Here is a 20,563-nt window from a genome sequence, read left to right on the forward strand (position 1 = left end):
AACCATAACTTTAGATACCCAGCAGGCTTCCTATGATATTGAGGCACAATGCACCTGGGTAATGACAACAACTTCTAATCTTTCCAGTTCCAAAAAGCATCAATAAGCACGATGCCACTTGACAGCTTAAACTGTCACAATGAATGCAGGTTTCATACTAATTTCGGCTTTTATTTAATCCCAATCACGAGAATGGTAAAAAAGAAAGTTGCACAGCAGACATCATAATAACTAAATCAGTTGCCCATATGCATATATTAGTGATCACTTTCTGCTCCGTAACTGAGGCAAACATCACGTTTCAATAACTCATTCATCCATGAGCATAAGATTCTGGCTTTTATCTCCTAGATTGAATTTCTAAAAACTCGAATGTTATTTTTGTGATACACCTATAGTACTCATTCCTGGTGCTTTTACGCCCATACCTTTTTATTATGATCACTCTTTAACGCCTTGACATGCTTGGGTGATTGGAACTGGTGGATCTGAGAGGGAACCATTGAGGATATGATTAGCAAACCATTGACTAGCTGCCTGGGAATAGTGTACACCATCCCAGCTAATATACCGTGAAGGATTTCCACAAGAAGCGCCATATACTTCCCTTCCATTTATACTTGCTATAGACCCACACCAGACGTGGCTGTAATTTACGTGATATCCACAGCAGACCTTTAGGGGATCGGCAAATCCTGTAAAAGAGATAGCAAAAATTGCGAGCTCAAAACAATGTCATGATAAACCTTGAGAATTGAGAGGAATACAGACATGTGAAATGATTATGATAATGAAAAAATACCTTCATTCTTTGCATTGCTGATTAATCCATACTTTGCAGCATGGACATCAACATATGTTATTGCTGCTTTTGGCAGCTCTGCCCTTAGTTTGATCACTCTGTCCTTGAGGTGCCTGTTGAACTCTACAGCCATGTCATTTTGAGCCTTCACACAGCCATACTGGTCAAGATAACCGGCCGGTGGATTTTGTATGTAAAACAGGTTCACTGGCAAGCATCCAATTGGCCCTGTGTTGTGTATCCAAAATGCCCTCCCCCCTTGTTGATATATGCGCTGAACACAGTCAAATTACAACCATTATATGTTAAAAGAACGTATTTTAACTAAGCTTTCGATCTTCTTGTTTTAGACATCCTTGTAATATTGCAACTCACTTGGACTGCTGTGGCTAACTGGTTGACAATGTCTGGCATTGCTGCACGAAGTTGGTCGAAGCTCATCTTTCGAAAACCGACGGAGAGATCGTTCTGACCGATATCGAATGTGTAAAGAGCCTTGGAGTAGTCCTGGGGTCTGGGAAGGTTGCTTCTTTCCAGGGGAGTCTTTGCTGGAAATCACAAACAAATAAAGATAGTACCAAGAAAGATAGAAGTTGAGAGGCAGTTCTTTCTTTTTTTATTTATGGGAATTACCTTGATTGTACAGATCATTGGTGCGTGTTTTGAACTGAGTAAATTGAATGATCTGAATGTCGAGAGAGAAGGGACTGATGCCATATTCAAATATGGTTTCGTTTTGCCTTCTAATGGTCGATCCTCCGGTGGCAAAATTTGCTCCGTGTCGGTAATTTGTTGCTAGTGAATTCAAGTATGCACTCAAGTAAGGCAAGCTTAGGTGCTCAGCTGCATACATACATACACATATATATAGATGTAAAAAACTCAATTAGTATGCTCAAATCGAAATAGACGAGTGTTCTGAATCTATGCTTTGAGTAAGTAGAAACGTTTGTACCAATGAAATCTATGAGGAGGCGGCCATCTGAGTCCCTTCCATAGGGTTTATGAAAGAATCCCTCGCCATATGGTGCAGGAATGGGTTCAAATGCTGCTGATATGCCGCCAGTGTCTGAATTTGAGTCGCCAAAGTTGTAGATTGCTGGAAACTCGCAAGGTTCTTGGTCTCTCAGACCCTCACCTCCCACACCCAGAAAACAAAAAACCAAGAACAGACTCTCCAATTGTCTCCGAAACTCCATTCTGAGTTCAGCTCAACTGTAGCTTAGGCTGGACGGGCCTGGACCTCTCTCATTTATGGGGACCAGTGACTTAGTTTTTAAGGACATTTGTTGTCATCATTACCCTACTTACCTTCTGTAGTAACGAAGGAAGCATATATTCATGCTAATCATGTGCTCTCAGATTTACCAATGACTTTTATGATTTTATCTATTTTAGCAGTTAAATTTTCAGGAAATACTCTACTTTACGCAAAAATAATGCTATAAATTAACATGATTTAATATAATTTATATAAAATTATTTTTATTATAAAATAAATATAACAAATTAGATTAAATCATATCAACTTGTAAAATTATTTTTATAATAATTTTAACCTATTAAAAAACTGTGATCTACCACCATTTCCTTGTCTTCCTTGTCTTGCTCTTCCTTTTCTACTCTACCATATTACTAAACAATAATATTATAATAAAAAGTTTCCAATTTCATGTCTCTGAAGTGCTGTAGAGTCGTAGACTTTAAATAAACTTGTTCTTGACGACTCGTAGCCGCCCATTGTTCTTGCCTGCGTCTGCGCGCATTGAGGACCACTGCTAGACAGTTTATACAGTCCCCGCTAGTTTAAGCCCAGCGCAAATATTTTATAAATAAGCGGATTCTACCAAAAAGAATAGATTTTTTTTAACAGTTTTGTTGGATTTTTAAATTCTGATTTAGTCTTGCGGTAGTTCGATTTGACGACCTGATTTAATAAGGAATCGTCACCATTTTTTGATAGAATTTCAATGAAGCTTGGGCTAAAATTATTTTTTTTTGATCCGGTTTGAGATTCGAGAAACGTCTGACTGAAGTTCACTCGAAAGAAATTTAGGTGAAGAGTTCGTTCGACACTCATTTAATATGTCTCTTGAGTGAATGACGTGATAATTGAAGAATTATAACTTCTACAATATAACTCTATATATATGTTTATTACGAATAATATGATCAATTATGAGCATTGTAATTTTGCTTTGCAATGTACTTTGACATTCTTTAAGAGAACAAAATCCTTTGTAGATCTATAGACCTAAGTAAGTTATCGCATCACTTAAATCTTTGTATCGTGTGATTGATTTCTTGTTCTGTTTTACTTTTCAGTCATCATTTTTAATAAGAATATCTACTTTTTATAAAAATATAAAAAAAATTGCACAAAAATTGTGTTTTTAAGACTAATTTATTTTCAGAAAATATTTCATCTAATCTCATCTAATTATTACAATTTTTTTCAACTTTCAATATAAAATAAAATAAACAATTCAATTTTTTTAAATCTTAAAATAAAAATAATATTAAAAATATATTTTAACAATATTTTATTTAAATTTTTAATTTTAATCTCAATTCATATTATTTCATTTGTAAAAATAAACGAGCATATACAAATGATCACTCCGCTCTTCAAAACAAAGCTTCAACTAAGAAACTGTGGACTCAGACATAGCTTGCATGGAAAGAATATATAAATCATTTGAAATACTCAAAATAAATATCTCGATTGACTATTTTATTCAAGCTACAGTACCCTCCTCCAAGCATCGACTGTTAGGATGCCTAAAATCAAGTAAGCAAAGGCGTTAAAACTCTTACCCACCCAGTATATTTTATGTCATCCGTACGTCGTGGATTCTCATTGACATGTTGTGGGATCCTTAGACTAGGGAGAAAGGGTGACAGAGATTGTGTATAAACAGCACAAAACGCGTAATTAAATAATGGGCTCGAAGGGATTGAGACAGGTTCATTGTGATCTTGTGGCTGTGAAGAAGTTCCTTCGCAGAGAAGTCGGTGACGGATCTTTATGTCTTTGTGTTTGACGCATCATTAAAGTGGGCAATGGTTGTCGGTATATGCAGTAGAGCGGACAAGAAAATGATGACAAAAGATGTTTTGTTTTGAACTTTTGCGCAATCGGTGGGGAGAGACAGGTGGTCATAAAAGTCGTTTGCATTTTGGGTTGTAGCCTAAGGCCCAGAACAAACAGCAATCGACTTTGGGCCCTGAAACTATTTTACTCGGTTAGTCGTCAAGTCTGTTAAGCTCTTATTTAGATATTGAATTAAATTGAGATTAATTAATTTTTTTATAAATAATAATAAATTAAAATGGTAGAATAAATTTTATTAGATTCGTTTAAAATAAATTTAAATGTATTTATAAGAAGTTAAAAAAAGTTATAAGTCTTACATGTAAAGAGGTGTTAAGTAAAAAAAATTATAAATCTTACGTGTAAAGAGATTTTGAATTGAATAATATTTAATTATTTAAAAATTATGTGTTTAAATATTAAGATATATCTAAAACAGAGGTCATCTGAAATGAGCTCGGCTCATTCAAAGATTCAAACGGAGCAAGCTCAAGATGTAAGGGTGGCTCTCATTAGCCAATAGCCAGCCCAATCAAAGATACGTAGCCCTCCGGTCCACAAGTTTCATTGGTGGTTAGTAAAACATTGATGCTTTGTAAACTTCTCTTCAAATCCAGTATTATGGTGTCAACGGCATGAAATATATGATTTACACATTGATAAAATTTTTAATCCCGAAAGGCATTGCCAGCCCTTTTGAGTTTTGATACCCGAATTATAGGATCCAAAGTAATAGATAAATATGAGCGATATATCGTTTATTTAATATTTAATACTATAGCAGCTGTTTATATTTCTTCCCCTTTAAACCTTTTAGTTGGCGTAGTAATTCTACCTTAAACTTTTCAGGTGTTTATAGTACCTTAAGAACCGTTTTGATACTGATATAAGATGAGATGATTTTGAGATTTGAAAAAGTTGAATTGTTTATTATATTTTATATAAAAATTTAAAAAAATTGTAATGAGTAGATGAGATAAAACTGCTTCAGTATCCAAACATAATGTTAAGAAATCCGACTCGGCTTTGTAGCAAGGATTGATTACGGGATTAGGATCTGATCTTAAGTTGTCTTAACTTGCAAAATGGTTCATTTTTGTTCGGGTTGGTTGGCAGTAAAACCGAGAAAAGCTCTCAAAGAGGTCATTAATTTGGCAATCAATCAATGAAACTCAAGCTTTTCGAATACAGGCTACTCTGTCGACGATTCACTCCATATATGAACTCAATATCTTTCTTAGCCATTTTTGTCAATATGAACTGATGTTAATCGCACTGTTTCCCACGTCAATCAATGCAAAAATTGGGAAAGATGTGCAAATCTTGATCACAAAGATCGGCCCTTACGACATGCATTTGTGATTGACAATGGTGGGTCTGAGAATGAACCGTCGGTTATGTGATTTGCAACCCAATAATTTGCAGCCTCGGTGTAGTGAACACCATCCCAGCTAATATACCTGGAAGGATCTTCACAAGAACCAGCATACACTTCACTGCCATTTATCTTTGCCTTGCTCCCACACCACACATGGCTGCCATCCTCGTGATAACCACAGCAAATGTTTCTTGCGTCAAGAAATCCTGCAAGAAGACCATCCGTTATGCGCTTTATATTGTTTATAGATATTTGGTGGCACTTCATTTTCATGTGAAGAGTGGTAGATATCGTATTGGTTAGGTATAGGTATATCATAGAAAGTTTTGAGTTTCAGTATTACCTTCCTTCTTTGCATTTCTGATTAGTTTATACTTCGCTGCAAAGACATCCACATATGTTAAGGTAGCATCAGGTAGCTGTTCCCTTAGGCTGATGATACTCTTTTTAAGCTCCCTATTGAACTTTTCAGCCATGTTATTTTGAGCTATGACGCACCCATGTTGGTCAAGAATGCCAGAAAGTGGGCGGTGGTAGTAGTTTAGGGTCACTGCCAAGCAGCCAATGGGGCCTGTGTTATGTATCCAAAATGCTCTTGCCCCTTCTTGGTACAGATGCTGAAAAGGGGTATGTTGATTTCGAGTCATCACACCCGATAAACATGATTAATTCAGACTCTAAATCTTGTTATTAATTCCAATTGAGATGAGACTTACTACCCTTTTTTCCTTTATGACTTACTTGGACTGCTGCAGCAAACTGGTCAATGATGTCAGGGATTACTGCTTTAAATTGCTCATTGCTCATTGTTCTAAAACCAGCAGCAATATCATTTTGCCCAATGTCAAATGTATAAAGAGCCTTTGAGAAGTCCTCAGGTCTTGGGAGATTTCTTCTCTGGGACTCTTTCTTGGCTGCAAAACATAAAAGTACAATAACAAAGGAGTTGAAAATGGGAGAGAATCAATCTCTTTTTCAGGAGATGTATTTGATATTACCTTGATTGTAGAGATTGCTGGTGCGTGCCCTGAACTGGCCAAATTGCACAATCTGGATATCAAGAGAGAATGGACTTACGCCAGTCACAAAGAACGATTCGTTAAGCCGCCTAATGGTTGAGCCTCCTGTGGCAAAATTTGCACCGTGCCTGAAACTTGTTCCAACTGAATCTAGATATGCACTCAAGTATGGCAATCCAAGGCCTTTGGCTGCACCAAAAAAAAAAAAAAACCTCTTACAACCTTTTCCATGAACTTTGATAAACAACCATTCAAGATATATGCCTTCCGGACAGAGGACAATTTGATATGTATATTACCAATAAAATCTATGATGAGACGTCCATCGGAGCCTCTTCCGGCCGGCTGATGGAAAAACGTCTCGCCAGATGGCGGCCCTGCTGGGTAAAATGCTGCAAATATCCCACCAGTATCTGAATTTGAGTCACCAAAGTTGTAGATAGCAGGAAAATCACAAGGCAATGCACCTCTCACTCCCTCACCTAACACACTCAAAACCCATGAAACTAAAATCCAAGCACCAAAAAGTACTCTTAGAACTTCCATTCTCGCAGCACCAAAAGGTCCAAAAACTATGACTCATATGCTGTATAATTAAACTTTCCTTATATAGGCACGCGGATGCTTAGCCAGCCACAGTTATCTTTATAAAATATGTATTCACGAGAACTATGTGCTTTCCAAGCAAGTGGAACCATATAAAATATGTATTCATGAGAATCTGGCGTCTTTAATCTCCCACTATATATATCTTCCTTAATTGGTTAATTTTTTTCATATCATCTTCTAATTACTGCGTTTGTTTTTCTACTTTACTAGCTATTACTTTGATATTGATCTTTGTTCTCTGCACTGTGTCTGCAGTACGTTGCCTAGTCCAGCCTTGGATTTTAGAACATGTACGTCCAGCTAATATCTCAACCATATGCTGTATCCCCCTTGTTGTTATCCGACTCTCCCAAATCAGTGAAGCAAGTTGTCTTGTCTTACAGATTGTTGAGAAATAATCTCGCATTGCCTATAAACAAGATCTTCGTCATGTTTATAAGGAATAAGTAATCTTCTCTTATAGAACCGATTTTATGAAATAAGTTAGACCAGTGAATTTCTTTACAGATTACATTCTTTGATGTCACTGTTGTATCTAATTTTATTGACGTTAGCTATATGCCTTTAATTTTGGCATTTCTTATGGAAAGAGACAATTAAAACACGAATTCAGGAAAATAAGCAGCAGTTTGTGTACTAGTTTTGTCATTTTCTCTCCATTTTTTTGACGCCCAGTACTGCATGATCGATCTAATTTATATTTGATGTGGTTGAAGCTAAGAAAAATGGAAACATGTTGAGTGTTCTAGCTAGCTGCTGGGAGGGTTTTGTGGGGGATCTTGGTTTCCTTGCGCGCATGCCTTTGAAAGATCATCATGTGCCGAGTGACGTTCTGATACGGCCAGAGATCATGTCCACGATTTTTAATTCCTTTGTATTGTTTGGAACTTGACGCTCATTATTAAATTTGCCGAAAAGTACTCGAAATATAATCGAAGTGTCTCCTGTAACAGTGCATGCAACATGAGACCCACGAGTTTTTTTTTTTTTTTTTTTTTTCTTGTCACAAAATCAATGCAAAATCACGTACTGGGGCATAATGTAGATGCACTGCGCATTGTATTGTGGAACAGTCGAAGCTGCATGGTATCATTGTTCAAGCATTAACACGACAAACTACCATGCATTCACCTAGAATGAACATAAAGACATGAGATAAAACAAATTACATTGTCTAGGTTTTATCCTATATTAACGTATATTCTTTTACCCAAAGTACAGTCATATCACATGTCCAGTCCAAACATGAATCTTCTCCCCTCACGCCAATATACTCTTGTAGTCATGAGGCCCTTTGTAGGATTGTGGTAATAAAATCAATTGATTTTTGTTTTTTTTGTTTTCCTCCGAACATGATGAGAATAAATAGTTGATATATATATATATATAGTGAAAAAATAGGTGCAAATTAATAGGTTTAATTAAGGGCCTAAGCTAAGTGAATGGTTTAATGACACGTTACAGTTTCACCAAGATCTTAGTACTAAAAAGAATTGATACCAAATCTTCTTTACCCGCATGCATGCAGTCAAAGATATCAAATCCATGCGCGTGAACTACTTATAGTGGGACCCACAAATGGACCACCTAAAAAAAAAAAAAAAAAAAAAAAGGTAAGACTTTACCTAAAAAAAAAAAAAAAAAAAGTGTAAAAATACTATTTTTTATTAGTGTGACTTATTTTTATGTATTTTTATATAAAAGTGATGTGGTTTTATACGATTTATCGGATCTATTTTATAATAAAAATAATTTTATATTTCGACAAACTACGTTAAATCATATCAATTTCTAAGATTATTTTTATGTAATCTCTTTGTAACTAGAGTATTTTTAAAAAAAAAAATTATATAAAATTTATCTATTTAAGATTTGTAACCAGTATTAATTCGTATCAAATATTGGTGTTGCAGTATATATAGTTATGTTCTTTTGTCCTCCATGTTCTTGATCTCCATTAATTTCACCTTTTAAGTACCCTTGGCTATATTTCAACAAGTTTTTTCATGTCGATTGTTATGATTTTGTCCGGAGGCGACAAGGAATCGAAGTCAAAAGTTGCTACACATGCGTCGATCAGTTGTTTCAAGAAAGAAATACTTTGTGATAAAATACTGACCTACACCATGATTTGTATTTGCATCATATCTCAACTTTTTCTTTTTACTGCTTAGTGCTTTGATTAGGGTTTATAATTAAGAATAATTATATTCGAAAGTCTAATTTACACTACACATCTACATTCACGTGATATAATTTTTTTTGAACCAGTATATAACATAATTTGATTTTTGAGATAAATTTTAAAATTTGAATCTTACAAATTTTTTAAAGAGTAATGCACTACGCATTATCTCAATTCTCATCATTTCATAATGTAATATTAGATGATTAGAGACTATTTATTATATTTCACTTGAGATAATGAGAGGATGATGATAAACTAGATGTGAAAAGATATTTTCTTTTTTAAATTTTAGCTTTTACTTTTTAAATCAAACCTTGAATCATAAATAGATGTTCTAGGCAATTATTTTATTTTCCTTTATTAGAATTATTAATTGAAGTTAATCAAAGAAATGTTAGACTATAATTGAAGGAATTTTATAAAATTTCATAATTTAATATTATAAGTCATGTTGGAAAATAATTATTATTATAAAATAAATACAACTCAACTTATGTTGTCAAAACCTTCTCAATTCGTTATATTTTCTATAATTGTTTTTATAACGTAATATTTATAATCTAATTAGTAATTATTGACAATTGTCATGCTACTAATTAATTTACATCAAAGATGAGGGGTGCAGCTGTATTTTAGAGATTTAAACCCCCAATAAAAATAATAGAGAAAAATTGCTTAAGGGCATGTTATTTTATAATTGGTGGTACGATGACGTTTTAATGTCCCAAGACCGACAAACAAAAGTGTTCTCTCCCTCTAGCGCATACACTAGGGTTTTCAGGTACTGTAGCAATGGCGAAGAGCGAAGAGAAGCCGTCGAAGAAGGAAGGGGCCAACTTGCTGGGCGCGCCTACCTTCACGGAGCTCGATAATGGACGGTTTAAGTGCGTGGAGACTGGCCACGAAGTGCTCGCCAAAGACAGGGAATCCTACTCTCATTCCAAACGCTGCCGTTTGGGTCTCATCGGCTTCAGTTTGTCCCAAAACAAACCTCCTCTCAATATGTTCAAGCAAGACCCTCTCTCCCGGTACCTGAAGTTTCCTTATTTATGTCTCAAGTTGCATTTTGGCTTTTTAGTGCTTTATTTTGTGAAAAACGTATTTGGAAGCCATGTGCTTATGTAGTTATGTTGTCTATTTGGTTTGGTTTTCCGGGCACCCTAGTAGTGCATTTTAACCTGATTGTGTTCAAAGTGTTGGTGTTTTTATCAGCACAATGAGGTCAAGAAGAAAAATGCTAATGCTTGAAATTCAGGTTTATGTTTGATGTGGTTCGTGAAGGTGAATATCTTTTCACCTGGAGTAAGGCAGATGGTTTTGGTTTTGTTGCTGTTGATTGGGTGGTTGTGTTTGCTTTCGGCCCATATGCTTAAAAACTCTTGGATTCAAGATGTTTCTTTGTTTTCCTCAGCGATTAAACGGTTGTTATATATGCTGATAGTATATCCATTCGATCACTTTTCAGTTCGAAGTTGATATGTAAGCTGACAGGAGACACCATAAATAAGTCTGAGGAACATATATGGAAGCACATCAATGGCAAACGATTCCTCAACAAACTAGGTTTGTGTTTATTCTTCGATTCCTCTACTTTTCTGTTAATAATCAGGCAATCTTGACAACCCATTTAAATATCATATTGAATCTTGACATCGCCTATGGATTTCTGGGTTTTCTTAGAATTACATGCAGCAAGGGCGCCTAAGATGTTTGTGATTATTCAATTTCTAACAAATATAGTGGCTTTCTATAAGCAGAGGTAAAGGAAGCAGAAAGGCTATCCTCGGACGGAATAGTAGAAGAGCAGGGTGAGCAGAAGCCACAAAAAGCATCAAAGCCATCCACAGATGGTTTGAAGAAGAAGAAGAAGAAGAAGAAGAAAAAGAAGAAGAAGAATGACAAAAATGAGGATAAAGCCAAAGAAGTTGATGATATCATCTCTGAAGTTAGGAATTTGTCTGATGAGGAGGAGATTGATTCAGAAGATGCAGATTTCTGGATGCCTCCTGTGGGAGAACGCTGGGATTTTGATGATGGTGGAGATCGATGGTGTTCTGGTTCAGAGTCAGGGCAGGAAAGTGACGAGGTTAATGCAATGGGTATGTCTTGCCTCAGTCAAACTCAAATTATGTTCCTTTGTCATTTATGAATCACTCATTTATTCTGTTAAAGATAGTTCTTGTGCATATAGCCTTTAACAGTGAATTGATCATTATTTCGAACTAAGTTATTGGTAAATTAGGACCAAGGAAAATTATTGATTTCTCTTGTTTAAGAGGCTATGATACAAAAGGTCGTGATGATGAATATAGGAATTTGGAAAACAATTATGGCCAGAATAATGAGAGATGATTGGATGATATGATGATGAACTCCAAATTTGATGAACACTCATGTCATCATCAAATGGTGGAAGTTGGTATTCAATTTTAATGACCAGGCTGCAAAAGCTAATAGATTTTATTTCATGAAAAATTCTTCTTATTTTATGGTAGAACCGATCGATCGATCGATCCCAAGTCCCAAGTGAGTCCTTATACAGTGAGTCATTTTGCCATTTGTATGCAAATTAATTGTGTTCTAACAGTCTTCATTGTCCACATCTCTAGTCACTTTCTTTGTTTTAGATGATATCAGTAGAAATCCTTTATATACATCACTTATTTTGAGCGAAATGTTTCTGAAATTATAGTGCCTCAACAATTAAATTGGCGGGTCACAGATAGGAATTTTAGCAGCTTTTCAAATGTTTGATCGGGAATTCTGAAAGTAGATTATTAGATTTAGTGACTCCGGAAAAGTCACAAGGATGAATGTTTAAGTTGGCTTGGTTTGATTATCTTCTTCTGCACAAATTTGTTGCATGTGTACTTATAAAAAAAAAAATTGTTGCATATGTTGTTTCACTGGTAGCAGAATCACGGCGTAACTTTTTATTTTAAATTAATCCAATTTTCTTTTTCAACTGGTAGTCCATTGACTTTTAGAATATTGTTATCTCCCTCGCTCCTCCCCCTGGTACTGAACTTGATGGTAAATTATTATCATCAGATGGTTCAGCTGAAGAAGGCGGCAAGGAGACAGAAGAGCTACCCAAGCAGTATGATTCTTCCTCATCCCATATCTCCATCATTTAGTTTCGATAGACCGACCAGAAAATCATTTAGTTTCGATTGACATGCAATGGTTTTTGCAGCTGAGAACTTGTCTGTTTTTACACTATGCAGGACAAAAAGAACGTCCATTGAAATTGGACCTAGCAGTTTTGCTTCAAGGAAGAAGAGTAAGAAACACACAAATTAATTTGCTCGACAGAATTTATTGCAAGGAATTTGTTGTAGAATGAAGTTTTGAGGTTTCTCCTTTGTAGTCAATTTACGATGTTCAGTAGGATGTATGGAGACAAATAGAGCTTATTTTTTGATGATATGCTTTCAATCCACTTTTGGGGTTTTAATTTTAATTTTTGTCTTTTATAAGACCCATGTAGAGGAGGGGATTGATAATTAGGCCTTAGAAAGGGTGGAATGACTTTGATTTTTTAGTCATAAATTATATGGAATCTAAATGTTGTTTATTAGAACATTTAGGCTAGATAATGAAATGAGATAAAATGATTTTAGATGAAAGTTGAATAAAATATTGTTAGAATGTTATTTTTTTAAAAGTTTGAAAAAGTTGAATTATTTATTATATTTTGTGTGAAAATTTGAGAAAGTAATGAGATAAAACCATTTTTGTATCCAAACGGGACCTTATAGTCTATTGTTCTAATAAATTATTCTAAAATTAGAACTCAAAGTTCAGCATCAACTATAACTGAATCACGAGATGCTTTGTTCCATAGTGTCTCTAGTAGGAGCCATACATTATTATTTCTGAGAAGTATAACAATTTATGTTAAGTAGTTTGGAGCCAGACATAATTAGGTCAAGCAGTCTCTCTGTCACAGGATATTTGAACGAATAAATCAAGGTTAAAAAGTAACATGAGAGTATCTGTGATTCAGTAGGCTTCGCTGCTTAGGTGACAATTTTCAGATTAATTATGCGTTAATTTTAATTTGAAAAAAAAATAACATGCCAATAAATACAAAAATAATCTACTTATGAATGTATGTCTGTACTTGTCATGAACGGTAATGGTTATCAGCGTTCACTCTATTTCTGCATGGTTACTCAATTCCACAGAAGGATTCTGTTTCTATCCGTTTGCCGCATACTTGAAGACATTGGAAAATTCAAATCTTGGTCCCAAGTACCGACTGAAATCGGCTTCTTGGCTCTTGTCTGTCACCTCATGCTTCGTTTTCCATGGTGGCCGAGAGAGTCCTGGAAGTGCAGCTCGCTTGCCTTGAAAAAGAAACTAACTTCTTATTAATTTCCTCCCACAATTATGAAGATCATCATTTTCTTCTGAGTTCACCAATCATAAGTGAAACCAGTTTTAAAGGGTAATTTACATATATAATATTTCCCGCAGTCTTTCTTCATCTGACTGCTCAAAAAATGGGAAATTGTCATCTAATGACTCATCAAAATATGCCATATATAATTTTCAGGGACCATCCAAATGGCCAATCCACCAAAATACACAAGTAATGCAGATGAATGAATTGGCATATAAACTTCACCGGAATATCAAAGACATGACCATGAGACTTGGACATTGTGACCTAAAGTGTCATGTCCTTGAAGAAAGAAAATGTGCAGGGCACATACCTGACCAGAAACAGATTCATATCGTTATAATTGCCTCATCCCACAACTTCTTTTTTGCGATCAAAACTCTTTCTTCGCTCAAGGAGAGAGCATCGATCCTCGGTTCAACTTCTGATACCCAGCCATCCCACCTTAAGGCAGTCACAAACTTCCGAATATAGTTTATGATAGAAGGTTTGTCTCTAATGATGACAATCCCATCTGGTCGTAGCATTCGATCCATTTCAATCAGTAGATCCTCTGCACTACACCCACGCTCATCAATCTCCGAAAACACTGTCCAGGCATGCAGAAGATCATATGTACGTGGATATGTAGAAAATGCTTCACACCTGTAAAAAACCAATGCGTGAAACTGTCAAATCTCAAAAACCGGTTGGCATCAACTTCAGAAATTCAACATTATCTACTTCTTATAAAAAGAAATGTTATATAACTTACACACATTATTAGGCATAAAAGATAGTTGCATGCCTGCAGGGAGACTAAATACATACCAGTCATGAACAGTTCCAATTAAACCTCGATCATATATAATCTTTAATCTTGCAGATGCACTGACAGGAGCAACATTCATCACCCACACATCTTTGTCACCAAGGGCAGCAGCAAACCCACCAAGATTTGAGTTCATATCCATAACATTTCTGATGGAATCCTTCTGCGTAGCAGATTTCATCTGCTTCCAGTATTCAATAACTCTAAAACGCCAAATGCTCTGCATTATATAGGTTGCTTATTCACATAAGGAAGAATACGTTTCATGCAAATAGCAAACTGAAACATCACATAAAGGGGGGATATAACATCATCATGCAGCATTTTCTTGTAATTTTAGAAACATACAATGTCCTCTTGGAATTCCTCCCTGCTCACACCTATTTCTTCCAGGCGAGGGGGTGCTGCAGTAAGCCTCTGTGGCCAAGGAACTAGCCCACTCCCCTTCTCTTTGTGCATCTCTGTTTTATTGAGAAATAAATGGATAGATAGATAAAATAAATAAATAACGAGAAAGTAAATGAAAACCCAAAATCACAGTCATGACAAGGATAAGCTGTTAAAGCAGGGTAAAACAGGGTATTAACTAGCCCCCATAAAAGATACGACAACAATCAGCATGTTCAGCAAAACTAATCAAGTGAAAGCCTGAGGATCCAGTCCAAAGTTATATGCCGATATTGTTGACAGGAACCTTTCTATGCCACCACACTCCATGAGATGCAAAAACATGTTTGCACTTTTAGCAAGATGGAGGACCCATTGTATCACTTCCACCTTTTGCTATCAATGAAAACCCAACTTCAACAAATGTGGTTTGGGAATGAAAATACGTTTTCTATTTATTATGTTTCTGTTACACTTCCAAAGAAAAGGCTTGCTCACACTTGCTATCTAATTTCGTAATGAAAATCGTACAAAATGGAAGATGCTGCAATTATTGAGCCACCCACAGACCCACACAAACCTGCCCCAAAAAAATTTATCCAATTCTAAACTTATAAGTTTATAACACCCCCCCAAAAAAAAAAAAAATATATCTAGTGAAGCAATTATCAGCATTTATTGGAAATGTCGGGGGCAATCAAGGTGTATCAACAAGTTATATCTTGTTTTGCATAGAAGAGCAGCAAACACGGGAGTAACGTCTAGGAGACCTTGATAAATCTCATCAATGAAATCCCATTTCTCAGGGTGCAGATGAAGATATTAAAGGCTTAAATCTCTATTTTGCAAAGTTAGAAGACTACTTTCACTACGTTGATGAAAGCAACACTGTCACTGAACACTTAAGTGTTATGCCTGTTTATACAAACAGATTTTGAGAATAAAGGCATCAATTACACCAAAAATACCACAAACATCAGTATTGTCAGATTATTGGCAAAATTCATTCCAACTATATGTATATATCTTTTTTTTTTTTTTTATATAAGTAATTAAGCAACTATGTGTATATATCAGTGCTACTTACTTGCAGAGTAGGGGGAGATGCACGCCTTCATGGACACATTCCAAGTTGCATCAGGATCATCATCAGAGCACAAAACGGGCAATGTGTGAGGTTCTCTCTTCAAGTAACAGCTATTTGTCAGTGGCTTTGCCCATATAACAGTCTGGCCTTGCTTTGCAACAACTCTCCAGCACATTCTTTTTAGAAGATTGTACATATCATTCCAGATCCTTCGATTTTCTGGATCACGCGCATACGCTTCAGGAGAAGAATATACGAAGTACCCTCCGGGTCTTAGTAATCTGTCGAGTTCTAATAAGAGAATTCCATCTCTTTGAAGCCAATCAATTCGACAACGTGAACAATGAGCCAGTTCAAATGATCTGCTTGGATAAGGAAGTCTTTTGGTAGCCAAGACACCAAGAGTTGCTGGAATGCCCCTCTCTAGTGCAAATTGTATTTGATTCTCATGTACGTCATTAGGTGCAAGGGACATAGCTATGATGTCGAGGGGAAGAAGATAGGCTCCGAAACTTGCAACACCACAACCCACATCAAAAACATTTCGGATATTTCCACCGTTGTGGAGTTTATCACCCGGAAACTTCAGCATCTATATTGATAAATTAGTATAAGAGTAGTTTTTAAAAAAAAATAAAAAATCAATTTGTTACATAATGCTCCATTGATTACTAATTTAGGTGATATAAAAATAAAGATGACAAACTAGGGGAGAAAATAAAAATTAGGATTTTTTTTACAAGTTCACTGATGGACCCAAGTAAACATTGAGAATGGCATATACCTTAGCAAGAGAAATGATGTACTTGTCAGCTCCATAATGGAAATGGGTACCTCCACCAGGAAAATTTATCTTATCCCCATTAACAAGCATCCAATTCTGATCCGATTTCTCTTGTGCAAGATGTGTGTGGGGTATATTTGCCTTCCACACTTCATCCCTACTTGCCGGCCATCTTATAGGGACCTGAAATTCTAGTAACAATTTTGTCGGAATCAGAACTAAATAAATCCAAAACAAAACAAACTTTCGCATGTGTAATGTCAGTCACAAACCTTATAACCAACTGGGGGTGGAACCAGACAATTATATCGGCGCTCCTGAGGTGGGCAGTGCCGTTCATAGTGCTCCATTAACATCAAATTGGGCTTCAATTTCAGTTGGTAGATAAGGTTCCTATCTAAACATGGTATCAACTCCGAGAATCTCAAATCACAGATCTGCAAGATCATCATTTTGAAACCATATCAAAACCAAGGTTCAATGACCAAGTTTTATGAGTATCGTTTGCAGCATTCTAAAAACAGAAGTCGATTACTAACAAAAATCACAACTAAAGCAACTGTTTGATTAACGTATGCTTTTCGCCAAGTCCAAAATAAGACATACTTCCTTAATTATGCCTATTACAAGAACATCAGGTCTAATAATTGATAAAAGTCCATTTATTGCTATTAGTCGAATGTGTTTTTCCCCTTCTTTGTCGTGAAAGCACCCAATCATTCACAACAAAATTAACTATGACTTGTATACGTTAAAAGAGCAAGGAATAATAAATTAAAGACTTCGATACAAAATCAAAACGAATATGTTACGCACGGGAATGCTTTTGGGGACCTCAGGATTGTGCTCTTGGTCCTCGAGCAAATCTTCGGGATCGTGATTCCGAACGAAGCCGCCGAAGACCGGGTCGTTTCCGTCGAAGCCGTGAGCTTCGTCGTCAGATCTACGCGAGCCCGGAGCGACGGACGACCCGTAGAACAAACAAACCAACCCGAGAAGCGCAATGAGACTCACAAGGACGTACTTGAGCAGTTTAGAGGTGGAACTCAGCTCGCCCTTGCGCTTCATTTTCCTCAACCGGAGTCCGGTAGATCCGACCCGAAATCAATTTTAATCTTGGAAAAGCTAAGAGCCCTAGTAGCAATGCAGCATATCCAGTTTCAGACAGTCTGAGATCGAGTGTGAGCCCGTGAGAGCAAGATAGATGCTCCGTTGGATTTTCGCGGGAGACAGAAGGGGAGAGAGATTGGGTGTGCGCCTGTGCAGGGACATGATTTAAAAGGACCGCCGATTTGCGTTTAAGTTTGTGATCATGGAATCGAACGCAGTACGCGAGGTTGACCTTCGGAGTATTTCAAGGAATCATCCTCTGCGGCCGAGTACAGATTAGCATCAATTTAAAGCACGTGGTCGAGTAATATACATATTTTAAAATTTAAATGGTTCTTATTTAATTTATAAATATTAAAATTTATTAAAATTGTATTGCATTAATTAGTGTAATTGGATATGATAAATTGACAATAAGAAGTCAATGTACAATAGTTTTTTTATAATTATTTGACTACATATTTTTTCAAAACACCTTCTTGCCTTCCAAAAAACAAAACTATCTATTTTCCATGGGATGCCTAATAGATAGAAACAATTAGCTTATATGGCTTTATATTTTTAATTATAAAAGGTGATGTTAAGACGTGTTTCATAATCACTAGTTTCAAATCGCACCATGAACTTGCAAAAGAAATCAAGTGGGGCAGTCGGGTGTGCTTGGGATACATGGTGATTAACATTTTCTTTTGTCTGCTCTTTTTTATTTATATTCCTATTTTTAAATTTATCTGATGGGTGTCGGACTCCTTTTCGTTGTAATGATACACCTTTGTTATGGAAGGCATGATATTGCATTTAATGCGATCGATCTTGTCAAAAATAGGATCTCGATCGACCTTTTTCTCTTTAATGTGGCACGTTCGAGAGTGTATCGCGTGCTTCTCCTATTATGGGCCGGTCTAGATTTCCTTATCCTTATTTTCTAGGCCATCAAGTCACATGCCTTATTTTTTGACAAAGTAGGCCGGCCGTCCAGGCTGGCACAAAATCTCTTATCGAATTAATTTTGTTTTTAATATTACTAATTTTGAAAAACTACAATATTATTAAACCTTTTTCGGTCTCTTTTCTCTTCTTTTTTTTCTTTCCTCTTTTTAATTTTGGAAGATGGTTACAATTCATATTTTATTATGCATTGCCAAAATAATTTATTAGCATCAAAATGACTGGTTTTTTTTTTTTCTTGATTACTTGTAGCTACCTTTTCCCCCTTACTATAATGTTAGTGAGATTATGAGTAGATTTATGTTGTGTTTGGGAACATAATTATTCTCAGACATTTTTAAACTACTTTACTACCATCCACAAACAGTTTATTATTATTCACAAACTATTTATTACTATTTATAAATATTTTACTATTATTTATAGATGAAAAGATATTCATAATATCCAACCAGAATCTTATAAAAAAAAGAGAGCTTATTCTCTCTTTCTTCTCGACATCTCTCGAACTAATCCTACTAGCACACGCCCAAATTCACTTTTTACCATTTTGCTCAACTCAAAAGGCTCCTCCCTCCCTCTCATTTTATCTACCTCCTCCCATGTTTATCTGAAGTTTACATTCTTGTTTTAAGTTTTTCCTCCTCAAGGTTGGCTCAAATTTGATCTATTGATTTACCATGACTAAACACACACGTCACCCCATACAACTCACCGGCTGCTTGTCTTTTAAGTAACAATAAGAATTGCTACAGAATGGTTTACGCACGATATTATGGAGTTGTTTGGATAGTGAGATGAGATTAGATTATATAGTTTTAGATAAAAATTGAATAGAATATTATTATAATATTATTTTTTGATATTATTATTGTTTTAAGATATGAAAAAGTTATACTGATGAGATGAGATAGGTTGAGAGTGTTTCTCAATCTAAACGACTCTTAAGATATAGTTTGGATAGTAAAATGAGATAAAATAATTTTAGATAAAAATTAAAAGTTAAATAAAATATTATTTATTATTATTATTATTATTTTGAAAATTGAAAATGTTGAATTATTTATTATATTTTATATGAAAATTTAAAAAAATTATAATGATAAAATGAAACATTTTCACTTTCTAAACTTTTTTATACATTATACTAGTGCAATGTCAAAACTTCTCATTTCCTTCTTAGACATCTAACTCATTATTTTATACCGACAAAATTCTTGATTTTTTTTTTTTTTTGTCAAAATTACCCTTCTAATACTAACTCAAGATGGTCACTCCTACCTTTAAAAATATATATATTCCTAAAACATTGACAGCCACATGACGCAGTACTACTTGAGCTGTCTCTTATTTATATATATATATATATATATGTGTGTGTGTGATGCAGATAATCCTAATCCCAGAAGATCTCAGAACAAGGTTAACAACCTAGGTTTTATTTGTATAAAAAAGAGGGACATGGATTAAGTTATATTTGATAACACAATTATTCTCATACTATTTTATTATTATTTAAAAAAATTTATTATTATTAATAAATTATTTTACTATTATTCGTAAGTGATACTGAGATAGCTAACATCCAAACAGAAGCTAAATAGTACCAAGTTACAGTCTCTTAAGTTTCAATTCATATAAAATCAAAAAAACTTTTACGAAGTGTCGTATGAAACTTCTTTGGATACCCACTCCAAGAGATATGAGCTCGATTTCAAGATTAGCAAGGAATCCAGGTAAAGGCAATCGATGGTTCGTAGCAAGAAAAACCATCACCTCCACGTCATTAAAAGCAATCCATTAGATGGCCACCAGTTCTTTATACCATACCTAAGCTAGTCCCTGAGGGGAAATAAAGTCGAAATTTCTTCGCATACAACTGATCAACCTGAACCAGAGTCAACAAAGCTCTTTAATTATTTTATTTAAACAAAAATT

The 20,563-nt window shown here is 35.3% G+C and overlaps 4 protein-coding genes across 4 annotated transcripts; 1 reads left to right on the top strand and 3 right to left on the bottom strand.

The window, feature by feature from the left end:
* Window positions 1-222: 222 nt before the first annotated feature.
* Window positions 223-2,115, bottom strand: LOC121250517 (GDSL esterase/lipase At5g14450-like). Its single transcript, XM_041149647.1, has 5 exons — window positions 1,758-2,115; window positions 1,436-1,645; window positions 1,178-1,350; window positions 803-1,076; window positions 223-695 (listed from the first exon to the last, which is right to left on the bottom strand). Exons 1-5 carry the CDS (start codon window positions 1,999-2,001, stop codon window positions 442-444), a joined length of 1,155 nt encoding a protein of 384 aa, XP_041005581.1. The 5' UTR covers window positions 2,002-2,115; the 3' UTR covers window positions 223-441.
* A 2,988-nt stretch (window positions 2,116-5,103) lies between these two features.
* LOC121250686 (GDSL esterase/lipase At5g14450-like) lies at window positions 5,104-6,839 on the bottom strand. Its single transcript, XM_041149869.1, has 5 exons — window positions 6,593-6,839; window positions 6,273-6,482; window positions 6,016-6,188; window positions 5,618-5,891; window positions 5,104-5,480 (listed from the first exon to the last, which is right to left on the bottom strand). Exons 1-5 carry the CDS (start codon window positions 6,837-6,839, stop codon window positions 5,224-5,226), a joined length of 1,161 nt encoding a protein of 386 aa, XP_041005803.1. The 3' UTR covers window positions 5,104-5,223.
* A 2,954-nt stretch (window positions 6,840-9,793) lies between these two features.
* LOC121250834 (surfeit locus protein 2-like) lies at window positions 9,794-12,553 on the top strand. The gene is made up of 5 exons (XM_041150065.1): window positions 9,794-10,118; window positions 10,556-10,653; window positions 10,848-11,189; window positions 12,142-12,190; window positions 12,318-12,553. Exons 1-5 carry the CDS (start codon window positions 9,883-9,885, stop codon window positions 12,391-12,393), a joined length of 801 nt encoding a protein of 266 aa, XP_041005999.1. The 5' UTR covers window positions 9,794-9,882; the 3' UTR covers window positions 12,394-12,553.
* A 559-nt stretch (window positions 12,554-13,112) lies between these two features.
* Window positions 13,113-17,813, bottom strand: LOC121250426 (probable methyltransferase PMT9). Its single transcript, XM_041149561.1, has 8 exons — window positions 17,384-17,813; window positions 16,840-17,004; window positions 16,568-16,750; window positions 15,784-16,375; window positions 14,658-14,770; window positions 14,309-14,529; window positions 13,812-14,143; window positions 13,113-13,442 (listed from the first exon to the last, which is right to left on the bottom strand). Exons 1-7 carry the CDS (start codon window positions 17,633-17,635, stop codon window positions 13,828-13,830), a joined length of 1,842 nt encoding a protein of 613 aa, XP_041005495.1. The 5' UTR covers window positions 17,636-17,813; the 3' UTR covers window positions 13,113-13,442; window positions 13,812-13,827.
* Window positions 17,814-20,563: the final 2,750 nt, after the last annotated feature.

The sequence above is a fragment of the Juglans microcarpa x Juglans regia genome, chromosome 2D, assembly GCF_004785595.1.
Source record: "Juglans microcarpa x Juglans regia isolate MS1-56 chromosome 2D, Jm3101_v1.0, whole genome shotgun sequence".
NCBI classification, from domain to species: Eukaryota; Viridiplantae; Streptophyta; class Magnoliopsida; order Fagales; family Juglandaceae; genus Juglans; species Juglans microcarpa x Juglans regia.